Source organism: Oncorhynchus mykiss, chromosome 26, assembly GCF_013265735.2.
Source record: "Oncorhynchus mykiss isolate Arlee chromosome 26, USDA_OmykA_1.1, whole genome shotgun sequence".
Classification (NCBI taxonomy): Eukaryota; Metazoa; Chordata; class Actinopteri; order Salmoniformes; family Salmonidae; genus Oncorhynchus; species Oncorhynchus mykiss.
In genome coordinates, this window is record NC_048590.1 from 29643405 (window position 1) to 29664952 (window position 21548).

General features: G+C 45.3%; 2 protein-coding genes across 3 annotated transcripts in view; one reads left to right on the top strand and one right to left on the bottom strand.

Moving 5' to 3' along the window:
* Positions 1–103: 103 nt before the first annotated feature.
* Positions 104–11524, top strand: LOC110506600 (AFG3-like protein 1). Its single transcript, XM_021586328.2, has 17 exons — positions 104–985; positions 1922–2009; positions 2165–2233; positions 2352–2473; positions 2938–3087; positions 3278–3352; positions 4080–4204; positions 4414–4684; positions 4977–5114; positions 5368–5521; positions 5714–5821; positions 7375–7500; positions 7846–7956; positions 8225–8340; positions 8518–8718; positions 8790–8984; positions 10707–11524. The coding sequence occupies exons 1-17, from the start codon at positions 857–859 to the stop codon at positions 10932–10934; spliced, it is 2406 nt and encodes an 801-aa protein (XP_021442003.2). The 5' UTR covers positions 104–856; the 3' UTR covers positions 10935–11524.
* A 4843-nt stretch (positions 11525–16367) lies between these two features.
* LOC110506603 (dysbindin domain-containing protein 1-like) overlaps positions 16368–21548 on the bottom strand; it is a 37782-nt gene continuing 32601 nt past the window's right edge. For both annotated transcript variants that reach the window (XM_021586335.2, XM_021586336.2), the window contains exon 4: positions 16368–17493. In XM_021586335.2, coding sequence (XP_021442010.1) covers positions 17336–17493 — 158 coding nt within the window. In that variant the 3' untranslated portion in view covers positions 16368–17335. The remainder of the gene's footprint in view (positions 17494–21548) is intronic.

Here is a 21548-nt window from a genome sequence, read left to right on the forward strand (position 1 = left end):
ATGAAGAGATTAAATTATCTGGCCCGGGTTACCCTGGTGGCAGGAGTTTGGGCAGGTGTGCGTTCGTTTTGGAACCGGGCTGCCTCCTTGGGGTGAGCCAGGTGCCCCCCACCTCCGTGGTTCAAAGCCCACGGTGAAGTAGGCTCCAAAGAAAAGTGACATAGCCTCGGCTAGATCAAGCACGTGGAGTAAAGAGTATGATTCGGTATTTTCACATGCACAAGTGATTTAAATTTTTTTTTTAAAAATGCTTTATCTGCCTTCCCATCCCAATGAAAACTAGTTCGAAAATTCGAACATATGTGTTATGGACAGGAAATGTACATTTATGGACCTTGCTACCTTGTTGACAACCTTACAGATTACTATGAGGTTTGAGAAGGGCGCTCCACGGCGTTTGCTCGTTCATAGACATGTGCACCGCGGCTCGGGTTAATAGAACGCCCTCATTTTCATAAGCTTCACTTATTGTTGTTATCGTTCCACGCATTTTTTTTTATTTTTTCGTTCCACGCATATTGACCAATCGCAATGGAGCGGTCTGGTCCTTCAAAGGACCGGATGAGGTCGTGGGAATGCACGAACATAAAAACAATAACATGTGAATACTTTAACTAGAATTAATCGAATTTCCTTATTGTACAATTCACAAAACGAATGATTGACAGCAATGATAGATGCATAGATACGTATTTGTGAATGTTATTTTTTGTTTACATTATTTTACGTCAGGCTTATATATGGTTGATGACTTGGTTTATCTCATTCTGTGTTAATCGTAGCTAGTTTTAAACAGTTGAGGCTCGGGAGTCGATCTACCGCAACAGGGGGATACTCTGTCTGCTTCAGCCGAAATATGGTTCGCATGATGGGGCTGCTTTCAGTGAGTGTTGTGCCCCTGCGGAACGGGGTGCAGGCTTGGGGCAGAGGCTGCACCACCATCCCTGCAGCTTTTCGCTACAGTAACGTTAGCGCATTATCGAAGGTAGGGTGTCATTTCTTTAAATAATTCCGTCTGCCGTCAATTTGCAAAATAACCATGTAATGATATCACACATTAATGCCACATTTACAATATATTTACAAATGCATGATTAAGCCTTGTTTTCCTTTACTTGACGAACTTTGTCATAAAGAGTTTCTTGCATAAAGATCCCTTCCTTGCTTATGAAACTTTTTTCCCCTCATTAATTTCATAACATATCGAGTTGCTGCGTTCTGTGGGGAAGGTTCGTCTCCGCAGCAGCTCATTATGGGTCATGGCTAGGTCATGGCTAGAAGGGATCTCTCCAGTTTTGATCAAATTAACGTCAGATTTGATTTTTTATCAAATTAACGTCAGATTTGACTTTTCGTAGCAGGTTAGGAGAATTATCGTAATATTTTATGATAATTTGGTTAAAGTTATGACAATTTGTTAGGGTTAGATAAATGCAAAATAAGTCTACTTTTGACGTAAATTTGACAAACTGCATCCCGTCGCAACGGTATCGGAGCCTTTCGTATTTTTCTAGCCTTGACCCAAATTACGTGAAACATTCTAGGGCCTTTTGCCAAATCGATGCTTTTATAGCCTAACATCAGTTCAATGAGTTAATCTGTTTATTAAGGACTTTTTCATATTTACTATAATAAGAATCAGTTATTATGATGTGTGGATGTTGTTGTATATTCAGGGAATAGTAAAAGGGATAAAAAATGATGCACACCCAAAATTTTTTGTAGAGGGGCTAACAGAGAGTAAACTATAAAAAGTGAGTCTGCTGCTATACACATTTAAATGTTTGTGGGCATAATTAGAATATTCAGTGAATAACAAATTAATTGTCTTCAACTGTGTATTGTTGTAGCCTAATGCAGAACCCTTTGAAATATGAGATTCAAGGTAGGCTGTGTTAATCCAATCCTGCTCTCTCCTCAGTGTTCCACATTAAAAAGAATCAATCCCATGGGATTAAATCAATGCATTTACACATTGGCTCGATTGCTCAGTTCCAGTCCCCCACGAGGTAAATCACTCTAACACCAGGAATGTGTTGATGTTATCATCTATGCATGTAATGACCATGGAAATTACAGATTACTGTGCAATTCATTTTTCTTGTTGTTTGATTGCGTCCTACATCTTTATCCCTATGCTAATTCCATGTTTTAATTGCTTCAGGATTTGAGAAGTTCTTCCCAAAGAGTGAGGACACTCCTGTAGTGAACAAATCATCTGAAGAGACCGGAGGTATGACTGATGGCCTATATCCTCTCTCTCTACTGGCCCACTGTTAAAACACTGGGATGTCAATGGTGGACAGCCAGTTGTCTGTGATTTAATTTCTTGTGTCATTTTGCTTGTTTAGATGAGAAGACCAAAGAGCCAGAATCTCAGGGCGGAGGAGAAGGGGGACCAAATGCAGGTGGCGAGAGAGAGAGGAGGAGAGGCGGAAGGAAGGATGAATCAGACTGGTGGACACGCTTCCAGGTCTGTTTCAAAGCCTCCGCTTTCTACAGAGCAGACATGTAAACAAACAAGGTGTGCCTGTTTTCTCCGTAGCAACAGCACTCTGTCATCATTCATGTTTGATTTTCCACCCCTTTAATCTACCTGATCTGAACCAGAGACGCTACATAAACACGTCAGTCAATAATGCCTTGTTTGGCAGCCTGTTATGTAATGGAAGAGAGAGGAAAGTAAAAAAGGTTGAGTTTCTATTTCTAAAGGGCTGCTGTGTAAGAGGATAAAGGGTCACCTTTTATCACACTACTAATGGGGGGGTTGACAGTTTGCATGAGAGGGAGGCAGACGGTGGCCAGAGCCCCACTCTGCCTGCTTCCACTCAGACACTGTGTCTGTGTGTGTTCGCTTGTGTGTGTGTTGATGAGACGGTCTTCTGTATACATCATTTCCACCCTGTTTCCCCTCATTGTTTTCTCTGAATCTGACAGAATGATTTCCCCTGGGATGAGAAGACCACGCGCAATGTCGTGATCGGATTTGCCGGCATGGCCTCTGCGTTCCTGTATTTCTACTTCCGAGAGACTGGGAAGGAAGTCTCCTGGAAGGACTTTGTAAATAACTACCTGGCTAGAGGACTGGTGAGAGACAGGGGCTATGTTTACTTTTCTTCACTAGTTACTATGTAATTACTATGTATTTTATAAGACACATAAGTAAAGTATTATTGCATGTGTTTTCATGCCTGGAGCTGTTATGTCATTGTTTGTGTGTGGAACAGTGAGTCTGAGGTCTTCATTCTTTGATGTGTCTGATGTGTTCTCTGTACAGGTGGACCGTCTGGAGGTAGTCAACAAACAGTATGTCAGAGTCATCCCAGTGCATGGAGTCAATACGTCAGAGGTGGTATGTACCAAATAATCACAGGGGAGACATTTGGGAGTTTTTTTTTTTTTTTTTTTACACTATCGATAGGTCCCCTTTCTTTGGACTTCAAGACATGTATAGAGTTTACAAGTTAGTAAGATAAGCATTTGGATTTAGATGTATTCTTTAGTCTTATGTGGTTACGTTCCATAATGTTTTGCTTAGAATTTAACCAGTGGGCCTCCCGGGTGGCGCAGTGGCTAAGGGCGCTGTACTGCAGCGCCAGCTGTGCCATCAGAGTCCCTGGGTTCGCGCCCAGGCTCTGTCGTAACCGGCCGCGACCGGGAGGTCCGTGGGGCGACGCACAATTGGCCTAGCGTCGCCCGGGTTAGGGAGGGCTTGGGGGTGTCCTTGTCTCATCGCGCACCAGCGACTCCTGTGGCGGGCTGGGCGCAGTGTGCGCTAGCCAAGGTGGCCAGGTGCACGGTGTTTCCTCCGGCGCATTGGTGCGGCTGGCTTCCGGGTTGGATACGTGCTGTGTTAAGAAGCAGTGCGGCTTGGTTGGGTTTCAACCTTCGTCTCTCCCGAGCCCGTACGGGAGTTGTAGCGATGAGACAAGATAGTAGCTACTACAAACAATTGGATACCACGAAATTGGGGAGAAAAAGGGGTAAAATTCAAAAAAAAAATAAAAAGAAATTAACCAGTGAGGAATGCCAACAGTTATAAGTGTGTTCACATCCCCTTGTCTCTCTATGTGTCACAGAGCTACCTGTGGTTCAACATCGGCAGCGTGGAGACGTTTGAACGCAACCTGGAGCTGGCCCAGCAGGAGATGGGCCTGGACTCTACACACAGAGTACCTGTGATCTATGGAAGCAAGAGCGACGGGTGAGACATCTTGAGGTCTAGGCCATGGGATGGATGAAGAGCTGTGGGAACAGGAAGACTTTATTTGAATGTTGTTCAGATTAGGAGCTGTGGGGTTGGAACTCATTTGAAGGTCCTCTTGAAGGTCCTCATGCTCTCACTGACCCTGGAGATGTTGATAGATTGATTGGCCCCTTAATGCTGATCTCTCCTCTTTTATTTATATATAGTACTTTCCTGATGAGCATTCTTCCAACCCTGTTGCTGGTTGGCTCCCTGCTCTTCACCATGCGCCAGGGACCAATGGCAGGAGGCCGTGGCGGGGGGCGGGGCAACCCCTTCAGCATGGGCGAATCCAAGGCCAAGATCATGAAGGACAACATTGACGTGAGATTTAAAGATGTGGCGGGCTGCGAAGAGGCCAAGCTGGAGATCCTAGAGTTTGTCAACTTCCTGAAGAACCCCCGGCAGTACCAGGACCTGGGAGCCAAGATCCCCAAGGTAACTCTTTCTTTAGATACCATACCAGCGTCTGAAACACTACTCGGATTAACCTGTTGTTCAGGATGATGCTCACCAAGAGAAAAAATAGCAGTGTGTTGGAGTTCATGGCCATGTCAGGAAAACACTGTGCAGTTGAATTTGTCTATGCAGTATGAAGAGCTGAGATTATAGTTAATTGGCTGTTTGTTTGCATAGACATTTCCTTTGCATCTCAGTCACCACTGCACTCTAACCTCCAAGTACTCACAAGAGTGCCCACTTATACCAGCTATGACCATGTGCTTCCCAGGGTGCAGTGTTGTCGGGTCCCCCCGGCACAGGGAAGACCCTGCTAGCCAAGGCCACAGCCGGAGAGGCCAATGTCCCCTTCATCACCGTCAACGGCTCTGAGTTCCAGGAGATGTTTGTTGGCGTGGGTCCAGCCAGGGTGAGTACTACCCCAGGGGAGAGGGGAGGACGAGGGACAGTTGGATAACAGGGTGGATTTCTCTCTTTGTCTAAATATTTGCTTTGAGGTCACGCACTTGTTTCACTCCTCCATGGGAATAAATAGTTGACTCTCTGAATCACTGTATTGGCATGTGTTTTATACAATGTAGCATGATAAACTTTGCTAAAGTGTTGATTTGTTGTGCTATGGACCTACCCAGTAATGTAACCCATGCCTTTCCCTTTTCCAGGTGAGGGATATGTTTGCCATGGCCCGTAAGAACGCTCCCTGCATCCTGTTCATCGATGAGATAGATGCTGTGGGCAGGAAGAGAGGCAGAGGGAACTTTGGGGGACAGAGTGAGCAGGAGAACACACTCAACCAGCTGCTAGTGGAGATGGATGGTAGGTCTGGTTTGGACGTCTTACACTGGTTAATTGAAGGTTAAATGAAGCAAAAAAAGGGAAATGATTCCCAAAGACACTCAATGAATGTGCCATGTTTAATTAACCATAGTTATGTGTCCTGTTTATTATGTGACCCTTCCATACAATCTCAACTGTGTTTTTCCCATCACTTCTCTGTTGGTTCTGTAGGGTTCAACACCAGCACTAACGTGGTCGTCTTGGCTGGAACCAACCGACCAGACATCCTGGACCCAGCACTGATGAGACCTGGGCGCTTCGACAGACAGATTTACATAGGTACGGTACAGTCGGTCCACGCCATAAATAGCATCTGTGTGGCCTGGACCTGTTTATTTCTGTCATAGCTCTACATTTATGTCAATGATCTAGATACTGTAGTAGGTACAGATAGTCTAACTTTAGCAGGGCCTAATCTGTCCCTACCTGTCGCCACAGATCAACATAGCCATTGTTACAGACTATCAGACAATTCAATGGCCCCTCTTTCAGAGTCCAACTCTATCAGTGCCTCACATATACAGTGCATTCTACATATACGTCACAGTATGTGGAGTTGGGTAGATGCTGCTACCTAGCCGCTATAGGGTATACACAATGATGTTTATTTCTACAGTTAAAGCTACGTAAAAAGTGCTTTATCAGTGTGTTCAGTACTGTGACTCAAAGAGCGTAGTTTACCTGGATTAAACATGGTTTACCTGGAATAGAGTCCCCTGCATTAACGTGGCATTAGCCTTGCTTTCTTTGCTCTGGTGTTCTGGCTCTGCTCTCTTGACAACTCTTCCTCTCTGGTCAACACAGCCTACAAACAGAATGAGTTTTCTGCCCTGTCTTTGGATTAGCATCTTCAGCTCAGTCTATTGAGGGATTACCCAGCCTGAGCCAGCCGGCATATCTCATGACATTAGCACGCCATGCCTGTCCAGTGTCGTCCCGCCTCTCCTGACCCCCATTACCACAGCAACGAGCTAGCTTGGCCCTGTGAGTTTAGGGAAAGGTGTTTAACCTGAACAGGAAAAACCCTACGCTATAAATTCTAACTAGAGCCCAGAGTTTTTCGCAGTTGGGTCATGTGGTCAGTGAAAAACTCCTGGTCTATCTATGTTAGACCACTGTCTAGTCTCCATATTCTAGTCCCATACAGCCCTGGCTGAAATGAATGTGATTAAGACCTTTTTTGTCTCCTTTCCCTGGGTAATGAAACCACTCCCTACAGCCCTTGCCGACATGATTAGAGTTTGACATGACCCCATCTCAGTAATGCAGTAAAAGCTTGCCTGTGGTTTTTGTACTCGCAATTAGTCCTTGTAATAGTCCTATCATAACTTGCCTAATTGCTTTATCTGTGTCGATAGCGGTCTGATTTGAGCTGTGCCCAACATTGCAGTAACATGTTATGTCATGTGGTTGTACTCTTTGTGAGTGAGGTGAGATGGCTGATCTAGGCTATTTCTGACGGCTGGGATCCATTTTCCCCAAAGTCCAGTCCAGCTGTACAATGGTAGGCAGCTCTGGCCTGGCCTCACTGGCCTGCATTCTTCTGTCTGTCATGGAAACTAACTGCAGCCTGAGCGAGAGCTTCTATATACCGAAAGGTTATGTATCCGGAGGACAGTAACCATTAGGGATAGGAGGCAAGCTGCTCCGCTGGGCCTTCTGACTAGGGTGTCAATGTTTTCCCTCTTCCTCTCCTGCCTGGGCCAGTCATCCGTTCCCATAAATATGTTACACTTCCTCCCTGTCAAACCCTGATCCCCCTTCTTTTTCCCTTTCTATCCCTACACTAATTCAAATTCTCTCTCTCTCTCTCTCCCCTCTTCTCCTCTCAGGTCCACCAGACATAAAGGGCAGAGCGTCCATCTTTAAGGTCCATCTGAGGCCTCTGAAGCTGGACTCCAGTATAGACTCTGAAGCTTTGGCCAGGAAACTAGCTGCCCTCACACCTGGCTTCACTGGTGAGTGAAGGGCCAGGTGTGTTTGTCTGTGTGCACGTTGACAGCTAGCTGTGTAAGGGATGGTTCGGATTTTGGAAATGAGTCAGATGAACTCATGGATACCATTTTTTATGTCTCTGTGTCCAGTACGAAGGAAGTTAGAGGTGGCTTTGCAGACCAAAGCAAACTAGCATTAGCGAGACTTCGTCTTTGCGCTAGCTTTACCCAAATACTTCCAGTCTTTGCGATACTCTAGTTAGAATTTGCTCGTGAGGGAAGTAGATAAAGGGATTTGCCAAAGTCCCAAACTATCCCTTTAAAAGTAATGACGAAATTAACACAGTACATGGTTCTGTCAACATACAGGAGCTGATATTGCCAACGTGTGTAATGAGGCGGCCCTGATAGCAGCACGCTACCTTAACGAGTCTATCATCGTCAAGCACTTTGAGCAGGCCATCGAGAGGGTCATCGGAGGTAAGCTACTGTCACTGACTGGGGGATGGTGGGGAGAGTGGATGTCAGGGGTCAGGGCTCAAACGGGGAGTTCATCTTTGGAATGTAACTGTCAGACTGACTGGTGTTGACATGACCTTTCTGCCCTGTCTGTCGGGGCCAGTGAGGCCACTCTTTTACTCCTGAACAAGTAAAAAAAGCCCCCTCCCCTAACACACACAAGTGCAGCCTTGAGACATGAAACTCACACACACTTTGTGGTTGTAAACATGACCTCCTTTCCCCCCAGGTCTGGAGAAGAAGACCCAGGTACTACAGGCAGTAGAGAAGACCACTGTAGCATACCACGAGGCTGGCCATGCTGTGGTGGGCTGGTACCTGGAACACGCTGACCCTCTGCTCAAGGTGTGTGGCCATCTCCTCCTCTCTTCCCTCCTCAATAGCGTTCTCTCCTCTTCTAACACCTTTTTATCCCCAACCACTGTCTCTTCTCTGTCCTTACTGTCCCTGTTCTACCTATCCCTCAATTTCACCCTGAGCAGAATGTAGGATCTTACCTGTTGGTTTCCTCTCCTGTCCCAGGTGTCAATCATCCCCCGGGGGAAGGGTTTGGGGTATGCTCAGTACCTCCCTAAGGAGCAGCACCTGTTCACGCGGGAGCAGCTGTTTGACAGGATGTGTATGATGCTGGGGGGACGCGTGGCAGAGCAGGTCTTTTTTGGGAAGATCACCACAGGGGCACAGGATGACCTCAGGAAGGTCACGCAGTCTGCGTACGCACAGGTAAACACACATGCGCGCACACACAGACACACTCTAATTTTAACCTCTCTCCCCCTCGATCCTTCTCTCAGGTGGTTCAGTTTGGGATGAGTGAGGTGGTGGGCCAGGTGTCTTTTGAGCTCCCCAGGCAGGGAGAGATGGTGATGGAGAAGCCTTACAGCGAGCCCACGGCCCAGCTCATAGACCAGGAGGTCCGCTCACTCATAGACGCTGCTTTCCAACGCACACACCAGCTCATCACTGAGAAGAGAGATGTGGTGGAGAAGGTGAGGGGGAGGGAGGGGGTAAGAGAGGGGTATGTAGGAGAGAGATGGTGACAGAGGAGTGAGATATCGAGAGAGGAGGTCCAAGGGGGTTGTCCTCGTTTTTTTTGTTGCCATATCAGTTCTGTTATACTCACAGACATTATTTTAAACGTTTTAGAAAGGTTAGTGTTTTCTATTCAAATCTATCAATTATATGCATATCCTAGCTTCTGGGCTTGAGTAGCAGGCAGTTTACTTTGGGCACGCTTTTCATCCAGATGTCAAAATACTGCCCCCTAGCCCAAAGAGGTTTTAACCCTAAGAGGGGGATAAATAGGATGGCAAACACATCAATAATGTATCAGAAAGGTATATATATACAAGTCGGAAGTTTACATGCCCCTAGATTGGAGTCATTAAAACTTGTTTTTCAACCACTCCACACATTTCTTATTAACAAACTATAGTTTTGGCGAGTCGGTTAGGACATCTACTTTGTGCATGACACAAGTAATTTTTCCAACAATTGTTTACAGACAGATTATTTCACTTATAATTCACTGTATCACAATTCCAGTGGGTCAGAAGTTTACATACACTAAGTTGACTATGCCTTTAAACAGCTTGGAAAATTCCAGAAAATTATGTCATGGCTTTAGAAGCTTCTGATAGGCTAAATGACATCATTTGAGTCAATTGGAGGTGTACCTGTGGATGTTTTTCAAGGCCTACCTTCCAACTCGGGACAAAATTATCTATATCCACAGTAAAACGAGTCCTATATCGACATAACCTGAAAGGCCGCTCAGCAAGGAAGAAGCCACTGCTCCAAAACCACCAATTAAAAGCCAGAGTATGGTTTGCAACTGCACATGGGGACAAATATCATACTTTTTGGAGAAATGTCCTCTGGTCTGATGAAACAAAAATATAACTGTTTGGCCACTGTTTGGAGGAAAAAGGGGGAGGCTTGCAAGCCGAAGAACGTCATCCCAACTGTGAAGCACAGGGGGGGCAGCATCATGCCCTGGGAGTGCTTTGCTGCAGGAGGAACTGGTGCACTTCACAAAATAGATGCCACCATGAGGGATGGAAAATGATGTGGATATATTGAAGCAACATCTCAAGATATCAATCAGGAAGTTAAAGCTCTGTCACAAATGGGTTCCAACTGGACATTAACCCCAAGCATACTTCCAAAGTTGTGGCAAAATGGCTTAAGGACAACAAAGTCAAGGTATTGGAGTGGCCATCGAAAAGCCCTGACCTCAATCCTATAGTAAATTCGTGGGCAGAACTGAAAAAGCGTGTGCGAGCAAGGAGGCCTACAAACCTGACTCGGTTACACCAGCTCTGTCAGGAGGAAGGGGCCAAAATTCACCCAACTTATTGTGGGAAGCTTGTGGAAGACTACCCAAAACATTTGACCCAAGTTAAACAATTTAAAGGCAATGCTACCAAATACTAATTGAGTGTATGTAAACTTCTGACCCACTGGGAATGTGATGAAAGAAATAAAAGCTGAAATAAATAATTATCTCTACTATTATTCTGACATTTCACATTCTTAAAATAAAGGGGTGATCATAACTGACCTAATACAGGAAATGTTTACTAGGATTAAATGTCAGGAATTGTGGAAAAACTGAGTTTAAATGTATTTGGCTAAGGTGTAGCTTCAACTGTAGAACATGGTTGAAAAGTGGTCTAACCTCCATCCGCTCCCCTGTGTCTCCCCTCCAGGTAGGGAGGCGTCTCCTGGAGAAGGAGGTACTGGACAAGGCTGATATTCTGGAGCTGCTGGGTCCTCGCCCCTACGAGGAGAAGTCTACGTATGAGGAGTTTGTGGAGGGGACGGGGGCCATGGAGGAGGACACCTCCTTTCCCGAGGGCCTCAGGAACTGGAACAAGGACCAGGGGATGGAAGAGTCCCCCCAGGAGCAGCAACGCAAACAGGCTCTTTACCTGTAGACTGACACCACGTCTGACCTGGCCCCCACCCAACTAGGCCACTGGAGGGACATGTTGAGACTTCATATGGTGAGGGGAGGGCACTTGACATGACCCAGACAGACTGATATCAGGAGAGGGTGTCAGGTTTAAGAAGGCACCCCTGCACCGTGTCCCTGATGGCTACAGATTGAGGATTGTGGGGTGCAGCAGGGAATCTGCTCCAACGGCAGATTGGAGCAGATTCTCATGTAGACTTTTTTTATTCAAATGGGAATGCAAAAAGGTGTTCCTGTATTTTGGTTTTGCAGGGCATGAGATTCATCAATCTGTGAAGGATATCCACTCCACCGTGCCATTCCTTTCCTTCCCTGGAGATTCCCTGCTGCACTATGTTCCTCCTTTATCCTGACCATAGTGCATTTCAGGGCCTGTGTGGTCATTCTAAGGTCCTAGAGACCATGGTCGTCACATCTTTGTCACAGGGAAAATATATTGTTTTTATAAACTCAGCAAAAAAAGAAATGTCCCTTTTTTCAGGACCCTGTCTTTCAAAGATAATTCGTAAAAATCCAAATAACTTCACAGATCTTCATTGTAAAGTGTTTAAACACTGTTTCCCATGCTTAAACAATGAATGAACATGCACCTGTGGAAGGGTTGTTAATAACAGCTTACAGACGGTAGGCAATTAAGGTCACAGTTATGAAAACTTAGGACACTAAAGAGGCCTTTCTACTGACTCTGAAAAACACCAAAAGAAAGATGCGCAGGGTCCCTGCTCATCTGCGTGAATGTGCCTTAGTCATGCTGCAAGGAGGCATGAGGACTGCAGATGTGGCCATGGCAATAAATTGCAATGTCTGTACTGTGAGAAGCCTAAGACTGTGCTACAGGGAGACAGGACGGACAGCTGATCATCCTCGCAGTGGCAGACCACGTGTAACAACACCTGCAGAGGATCGGTACATCCGAACATCACACCTGCAACAGGTACAGGATGGCAACAACAACTGCCTGAGTTACACCAGGAACGCACAATCCCTCCATCAGTGCTCAGACTGTCCGCAATAGGCTGAGAGAGGCTGGACTGAGGGCTTGTAGGCCTGTTGTAAGGCAGGTCCTCCCCAGACATCACCGGCAACAACGTCGCCAATGGGCACAAACCCACCGTCGCTGGACAGGACTGTCAAAAAGTGCTCTTCACTGACGAGTCGCGGTTTTGTCTCACCAGGGGTGATGGTTAGATTTGCGTTTATCGTCGAAGGAATGAGCGTTACACCGAGGCCTGTACTCTGGAGCGGGATTGATTTGGAGGTGGAGGGTCCGTCACGGTCTGGGGCGGTGTGTCACAGCATCATCGGACTGAGCTTGTTGTCATTGCAGGCAATCTCAACGCTGTGCGTTACAGGGAAGACGTCCTCCTCCCTCATGTGGTACCCTTCCTGCAGGCTCATCCTGGCATGACCCTCCAGCATGACAATGCCACCAGCCATACTGTTCGTTCTGTGCATGATTTCCTGCAAGATAGGAATGTCAGTGTTCTGCCATGGCCAGCAAAGAGCCTGGATCTCAATCTCATTGAGCACATCTGGGACCTGTTGGATCGGAGGGTGAGGGCTAGCGCTACCTTCTGACCTTGTTGAATTTCAGCGACGTGTTCATGTTCCCGTGTCTCTCTTCAGTCATTGACACTTGTTAACTAAACAGCCATGTGACTGCGGAGGGTTTTCAGAAAGCTCAGCAGAAATCCAGTCCATGCAGAACAGACTGTAACAGTGGGACAGTATGACATTTACATTGTATTTTATCCTCTTTCTGGTTGAGGTTCAAACTGTTAGTAGGTCTAATTGAAGAGAACACGTCTTCTAAATGTCATTTTTCAGTCTTTTGCGAAAAACAACAGCCACACTTCTACCTGCCCACTTTCCCCCACAGGAAAACAGCTTCTGACAAGCTCTATTTCTGAGTACAACTAGTGTACACTACCTCACCTCTTATGCTCTCTCAATGTTGCTATAACTCAAGTCAACTGACAACAGATGAACTTCAAACATCTTTTGTGAATTATTGAGATATATGTGTGTATACCGAACAAAAATATAAACGCATAAATGTTTCTGAGTTACAGTTCATATAAAGAAAATGTTGATTGTAAAAAAATCATTAGGCCCTAATCTATGGATTTCAGATGACTGGGCAGGGGCGCACCATGGGTGGGCCTGGGTGTGCATAGCCAATCAAAATGAGTTTATCCCCACAAAGGGGCTTTATTACAGACAGAAATAGTCCTCCGTTTCAAAACAATGGAATCCTGTAGTAACCAAAACACAATGTATTTTTATATTTTTTTGGTTACTACATGATTCCATATGTGTTATTTCATAGTGTTGATGTCTTCACTATTATTCTACAATGTAGAAAATAGTAATAAAAAAAATGTGCTTACTCCCACACGCCCGGAGAAACCCTGTAGAGGGGTTTTGGTATTCACTTCTCAGAATAGATGGTTTTGGGAGAAGTAATGAGATGATGTTTTACCGATCTGCATTGCACTTCCTGAAGGTTGTTTTTAACCTTTTACTGCTGAAAATAAAGGTGTCACTACCTCACTCAATCTCAGTATTTCTGACAGTTTTTGGAACTCTGCAATTACATACATTGATTCATGGATTTATACATCAAATGAGCATTGTTAAATGCTGGACCATATGTATAAAACAATATGTTTCTACTTCTATGCCTAGTTGTGTGGGTCAGCGTAAACAAAAAAGACAACGTTTTTACAGTACATTCCAGATGTCTTGGTGTAGCCTGAACTGTGTTTAAAGTCCAATCCTGCTTTTCTGCCTGATTGACTGACTGCTGGTTCTTGTGGCTCAGTTTATCTAGTGATCTTGCTTAAAGCACTATAAGGAATGTGTATATGACTGTTTCAATGAAAGTCAACACTACAATACATCCAGAATTGTGAAGTTTGCTGTGTGATATATTATCAACATCTGACATTCACCAATAAAAACAAGATTTTATGTCCCAGTGTGAATGCATATCTATGAGTTATTATTAGTTTTCTGACCTCACAGTGCTGTAAGGATGACTTAAGTCAGGAGTATTTGTGCCACTGGTTATACTGGATGTGAAATCCCATTCCATAGTAACAGGGGGCACATTTTGTGTTGCTTTATATACAGTAGTGTACAGGTAACTACCAAAATGACGGAAACACCAACATAGTGACTTAGTAGAGTGCTTGGCCACCACGAGCCAGAACAGCTTCAATGCAATTTGGCACAGATTCTACAAGTGTCTGGAACTATACTGGAGGGATGTGACACCATTCTTTTATGAGAAATTCCATCATTTGGAATTGTTTTGTTGTTGAGGGTGGTGGAAAATGCTGTCTCAGGAGCTGCTCCAGAATCTCCCGTAAGTGTTCAATTAGGTTGAGATCTGGTTACTGAGCTGGCCATGGCATATGGTTTACATCGTTTTAATGCTCATCAAACCATTCAGTGAGCACGCCTGCCCTGTGGATGGTAGCCAAAAATAATGGCTTTCCCAGCAATATTATACACCAGCCTAAGCATGATGGGATTTTAATTGCTTAATTAACTCAGGAACGACACCTGTGTGGAAGCACCTGCTTTCTATTTACTTGGTATTCCTCATTTACTCATTCCTCTGGTTTATTTTGGCAGTTACATGTACAGTCCATGCCTCTGTGTGTTGGTGGCACCTTAATTAGGGGAGGATGGGCTGTCCGCCCCTCAACAGCCTCCTGTGGTTCCTATATACATGGTTCCTATACATGTTGCTACTTTGCTGCTATTCAGGCTGCACTTTTTGACGTGACTGTAAAGTAGCTGTAGTTGGCTAGCTAGCAAGCAAGGGATATGAACGTTGCGAGCCAGTATGGCAATGGAACATTTAGAATGAACGACTGGGTCACGTTCATAGATACAGAACAAAAATGCTGAATGACTGAGTTGCGTCTCTGGCAACCGAACCGATAGAACGAACGACCAGCCGGCTTGGGTAGCAACCCTAGATTTGTGACAGGACTATATCTTGTGGAAGGATGAAATATTATGAATAAATAAATAAATGAAAATAAGGTTTTTAATGAAATTGTCAATCATTATGTGAATATCAAATCAAATTCTATTGGTCACTTACACATGGTTAGCAGATGTTATTACGAGTGTAGCGAAATGCTTGTGCGTTTAGTTCCGACAGTGCAGCAACAGCAACAACAATCTAACAATTCCACAACAACTACCCAATGGATGAGCAATAACCGAGTAGGTATAGGCAAGATGCAATGAATGGTTTAAAATACAGTATATACATATGAGATGAGTAATGCCAGATATGTAAACATCATTATTAAAGTGGCATTAATCAAGTGACTAGTGATCCATTTATTAGAGGGGACACTGATTTTAAGTTCTCTATGTAGGCAGCATCCTCTCTGTGTTAGTGACAGCTGTATAACAGTCTGATGGCCTTGAGATAGAAGTTATTTTTCAGTCTCTCAGTCCCAGCTTTGATGCACCTGTATTGACTCGCCTTCTGGATGATAGTGGTGGGAACAGGCCGTGGCTCAGGTGGTTGTTGTCCTTGATGATCTTTTTGGCCGTCCTGTGACGTCGGGTGCTGTAGGTGTCCTGGAGGGCAGGCCGTTTGCCCCTGGTGATGCGTTGTGCAGACCGCACCACCATCTGGAGAGCCCATAATAGGTTGGTAACCCGTTGTATAAAAGTGATAAAGCCAGAGAAGCCGGTGTTTAGAGGATACATTGGCACGGTTTGCCGGCCCTCCACTTCGTCTCGGGCCTAGCAGCACCTGTACCAATATATCCTCCAAACACCAGCTTCTCGGGCATTTTCACTTAAATAATGCACGCTCGAGAATGCACATCAAGCCAATCAGAAACGAGTATTCAACAATGCCATGGTATAAAGCTGTTTATGGATATGTGTATGACTGTATACTGTAAGTCTATCTACATTCCCCACTTTATTCTGTTCTGCCCTCTATCTGCTCAGTTAGGAACCTGCAGTCACCATTTAAAAAGCAGACATTTTAAACCTCTACAGAGGTGCCAGAGCCCATTGATTTTGGCGAAGCTGACGAGAGTAAATTAAGGTTATTCCTTTGACTGTTTAAACATTATTGCTATTCAATACTTCTCTGTCCACTGTGTGATTAAGTGTGTACTCTGAAGTATTTCAATGTGGTTTCAATTGAACTGTTTTCATGTTGCTGATGCTGGTTTTTTTCCACAGTGTTCCTGGCAGGAATCCGAGAGTTTGTTTGTTTGGTCTGTTGAGCATAAATAATGAAAGGCTCAGACTGCTGTTCATAATACCCTATCAGACAACCTACAGCTGCACAATGTTTGGTTAGTGCTCTAATGCAAAAATCACCCACAGAGAAAATTCACTTTGTTTGCATGAAATTCTTTATTTTTCTCACCACTCATCCCCACATAACTTGGTTTGGCAAAGGACAAGATCCACAGTGTTGAATGTAATGTTGGTGAGAAGGGCTGGTGTCGTATCTCATATCATATCTGCAAATACATTTAGTTTACTGTGGCCACACCGGTTTCCTCTCAGGTAGAGAGAGGTAGAAGAAGAGAGAGAGGGAGAGGATGGAAAGAAAAGAGAGCGATGGAGAGTGGCCCCACTGAAACACCACCCATTGACTCCTGTTAGTTACAACCTGCAGAAAGTAATTCAGAGAGCAGATGGCCCTGGCACTTTAAGGAAGAACATTGTGCAATAGATTCAGGTTGGACTCTTATTCTAATTACAAAGAAGACTTCCAGATTGCCTGCTGTACTATCGCACAATGACGTCCATATTCCAGTCATTTATTTGACTGGAGTGGGTATTCTCGTTAACTTCGCCACATTATATTTTGTAGCCGAGGTTGTCACAGATTTCAGGGTCCGTCCCACCCCTCCAAGCCCACTCTCCCACCCCTAAGATGCTGCAGGGATAGGGATGCTTTTAGCCAAGCATTCTCCCCACACAGGGACAGCCTTATACCCTGATGTTCACCCCAAACAAAGCCTCAAAAATCACACTGGCCCTCCAGTGTTTGTGCCAGAGGAACCCTTTGCATGGAAAACACAATAAATAGCATGTGTGTGTGTGGTTTTGCAGATATCCGTGTGTCATTTTGTGTGTGTTTGCATGTGTGTGTGTGCGTATTTCACTCACAGCCGTCGTTTCATGTTAAGTTTATAATACAGTGCACAGCATCGAGAGCTCAGTCTGTCTGTAGTGTCTTCAGCACCATGGTTGTCTCAGTGCCCGGCGCAGGGGTTGGGGCAGTTGGTGTGTTCTCTGTGCCCACTCTCGGTGTGTCCGCTCTGGGCCTCTCTCTTTCCGGGCCAGACCCGTGGGCTCTCAGGGCTGCTTAGGCCTCTCCAGCTTCATTAAGGGCCCTGCGGTGGTGTCGGAGTCACTGTGGTGCTTCCTCTCCCTGGGGGGCTCAGCCTTGCTGCAACGGGTCCACGAGGGGGAGCGCATGTAACCTCCTCTGGGCAGGGGTGGCTGGTGGTGGCCTGGGGATCATAATGAGGAGAAGGGTCAAGCTATGCACATACATGTGATGAGAGGAGGTAAGTTATGGATCACACACATACAGACATGCACGTCTCTTAACCACAAACATAAAACTCATGTACAAACAAGGTGAAGTCAAGGTGCACACCTCTCACGTATCCTGATATTTTTATGGAAAGAAAACAGACTAGGGGACATGTATGTTGTGAACCGCTCTATACAGCTCAAACAGGCTGACCACGTAACCCAGAGGCCCTGGATTAAGTTTCCGCAACTTCCCGTCTGTCACATGTATAGCACACAGTATACACTGAGTGGACAAAACATTAGGGACATTTCAATGACAGACTGACCAGGTGAATCCAGATGAAAGCTATGATCCCTTATTGTTATTCCTTGTTAAATCTACTTCAATCTATGTAGGTGAAGGGGAGGAGACAGGTTAAATAAATATCAAATATTTTTAAGCCTTGAGACAATTAAGACATGGATTGTGTATGTGTGCCATTTAGAGGGTGAATGGGCAAGACCAAATATGTAAGTGCCTTTGAACAGGGTATGGTAGTAGGTGCCAGGCGCACTGGTTTGAGTGTGTCAAGTACTGCAAAGCAGCTGGGTATTTCATGCTCAACAGTTTTCTGTGTGTATCAAGAATGGTCCACCACCAAAGGAAATCCAGCCAAATGGACACAACTGGGGGAAGCATTGGAGTCAACATGGGCCAGCATCCCTGTGGAACGCTCTTAACCACTAGTCTACCTGCCACCTCCCCCAATGGTCACCATACTGTAACTCATTTAACAAAGTGAATCAAGTCAGCAGGGGCTGTCAACTCCCTGAAGTCACCTAATGCCTCTAAAAGCTTCCTTTCTCTTTGCCACTTCAGTCAACTATGTTTTCCCAAGGTTCTCCAAAAATAGTTTACAACAGCACGCAGTGGTACAGTGAGTGCAGTTTGTTTCCCTACTGTATAATAGATCAATTGGCTATGGTTGAAAGGCATCCCGATCGCAAACACAGTAAAGTACAGAATATAAATTAGTTTATGCAGCTCCACATGGCCTATTCCTCTGGGATTCTTACAGCATGATAGAGTTGCTCTGAATATAGAGGCAGATGAAACTATGAAGTACTCTGTCAGAGTAGGCCGTGTGCAGTGAACTGAGTATGCGTTAGTGTATGTTAATGTGTCGCCTATACATGTATGTGTCTCAAGGACACCGAATCCCAAGAGAAATGGAGGAGTTTAGAAAACTAGAAGCTCTGTGTGTGTGCGTGTGTGTGCGTGTGTAAGTGCGTGCACGTGCCTATGTGTATAGTAGATGATAGATCATTTTAGTTTGATGTCTCTCTGCTTCTCATCTCCTCTCATGTCTTTCTTATTGATCTAAAACAGTCACATGGTCACCTCTCCTCCAATCATCAGCTGCATTTAGCCTGCTGGCTGTTTTCTCCAGTTCATTATGCTCACAATGGCTGCTTGTTTTAGTTGTCACAGACATTTGTCTCACACTTATTTTTCGGTGTCTCGAGGCAGCAGAACTCCACCATTCATCGTGCCTGTCTGTTTGTTCTTTAGTTCTCAGAACCACTACACAGCTCTCCAGTGTCTCTTTGGTCTATAGCCATCAGCATGCTAGATAGAGATTGTACTTCAGTTTTGTGGAGTGGTGATATCATGAATAGAGAATATGACTGGTTCGCTAACAACTAGGGTGAGTAGAAATGAGAAGCTGATTGGTATTTAGGTGATGAGGCTAGGAGGTGATGACATCAGAGGAATGTGTTTGTGAAATGTTTTGGCAAATAGGTTGCTGCACTTAATTAATCTCTCCTCTCCTCTCTCTCTCTCTCTCTCTCTCTCTCTCTCTCTCTCTCTCTCTCTCTCTCTCTCTCTCTCTCTCTCTCTCTCTCTCTCTCTCTCTCTCTCTCTCCATTACTATACCCTTTTCTTTCTCTGAATCTCTCCCTGTACCTCTCTTTCTTTGTGTCCATCTCCCCACTCTCTTTAATCTTGAATCAATCCCCCCCTCATATGTGTTCATCTGCATGTCCTTGAGTGCACAGAAGGGACCAGTGTCAAGCAGGTTCACACTAATATTGGTCGTAGAAAGTGCATCTTTATTTCATATGCCCCTGTCTCTTTACACCACTTGGTGGTGCTGTTCACTACCACAGAGATCACAGGATTAATAGGTGTAGCCGGACACACTTTTTAACCTTTACTGCACACATATCAATGCAATTACTGTCTAATGAAAAGGCAAGTCCCAGCTCTCACTCTCCATGAGTGAAATGCTGTAACAATAGATCAACCAGCAGTGATGTATGTTCACACAAGGGTACACACGAAATCATGCAAACACACACACACACACACACACACACACACACACACACACACACACACACACACACACACACACACACACACACACACACACACACACACACACACACACACACACACACACACACACACACACAACATTGATGGTATTGATCCCTGAAGATTGATGGTGTCTCCATTGGATTTTAATGGGAGGGACAAGAGACTCCTCAGCATCCTGAAAGGCTCTGTTTGAGTGAGTGCTTGTTAATTAAACTTTGTATCTGCCACCGCTTGTCCTTGTGTGTGTGTGTGTGTGTGTGTGTGTGTGTGTCCCTACTTTCATGATGTGTCTCTGCATCTCTACCAGTATGTCTCTATCTGTGTCCCTGTTTATCTCTGTGTGTGACTAGAATGCTATAGTCGCAGTATGAGTCAGCCCATCCCTGATCAGTGTTTTGTGATTGACAGCTCTATGAATATGGATGCAGGAGAAGCCTCCTCTTCTCCTTGCAGGGTTCTGGCAGAGACGGATCAGAGGATGAGACTCTCACCCCACAAACACACACCTGTTTCTATCTCTCATTTAACATCCCTTACCCTCAGACCTTCATATCAGGACCACCGACCACCCCTTACCCTATTGCTCAGGACCTACTCATAACCAACTCCCTTGAGGGTCCTCCCATTTAGTTCAGAACAAATATCAAGAACAATCAAAATCCAATTTCCTTAACTCAGTCCACCATCAGCCCACAAAGGCACCCCCCTCTTCTATCACATCCTTGTAGTGTCTCCCTCCCTGCCTCCCTGCCTGTCTCCCTGCCTGCCTGCTTCCCTGTATGCCTCCCTCCCTCCTAGCTACCATGTCTGCAGTGTCTAGCTGTATTAAACCTCTCTTTCTAAGAAGCCCTTCTGTGCTGTTGGCTCAAACAGATTCCACAACCAGTGTGTTGCTGTGAAAACAAAGTCCACAGAAAATACCAACCTGTGCCCTACAAAGGCTCTTAAACCACAGGGAAGCACAATGCCAATATGGTGCCAACACGCTGTGTGTACCGTGTATGTTACACCTGGTTACTGTGTGTGTGTGTGTGTGTGTGTGTGTGTGTGTGTGTGTGTGTGTGTGTGTGTGCGTGCGTGCGTGCGTGCGAATGTGTGTGTTTCATGTTGGGACTGGGACATCAGTTATGGGGCCCCTCTTTGTGCAGTCCTTTCAGAGGCCCCAGTGGACTCCTAAAGAGTTATGAGCAAGACTACTACAGTTACCCTGAATGGAAATATTTTCCCCCAGTCTTGCCCACAGCTGCTGCTACAGTATAAGTGGGTGGTTGTGTTATTTCTGTCTGCTTGGAAAGCTTTAACCTGCCTTGTTAACACTGAGGAGCCACAGCATCAAAACACACAGATTGGATTGATCTGAGAACATCACCAAGCCCCTTCTCCATGCGTTGCCCATCCCCCTTTGATGGTAGTAGATTTGAAGGCAGCAGAAGGGTATATGCTACTGTATATGGTAATGAGACCACCTAGCCAGTGACTGTCTCTGGTAAAGTGGTGACAGTAAGAGCTGCAGTGTTCTCCCTCTGTCCTCCTGTGTCATCACAGGGTGTGACTGTCAGAGCCTGGGCTCTCCTGGAGAACACTGCAGAGGAGATGACTTACTCCCACACAGATCTGGGATCAGCTTTCCCTCCCCCTATACTAATCTTAACCATTGGGGGG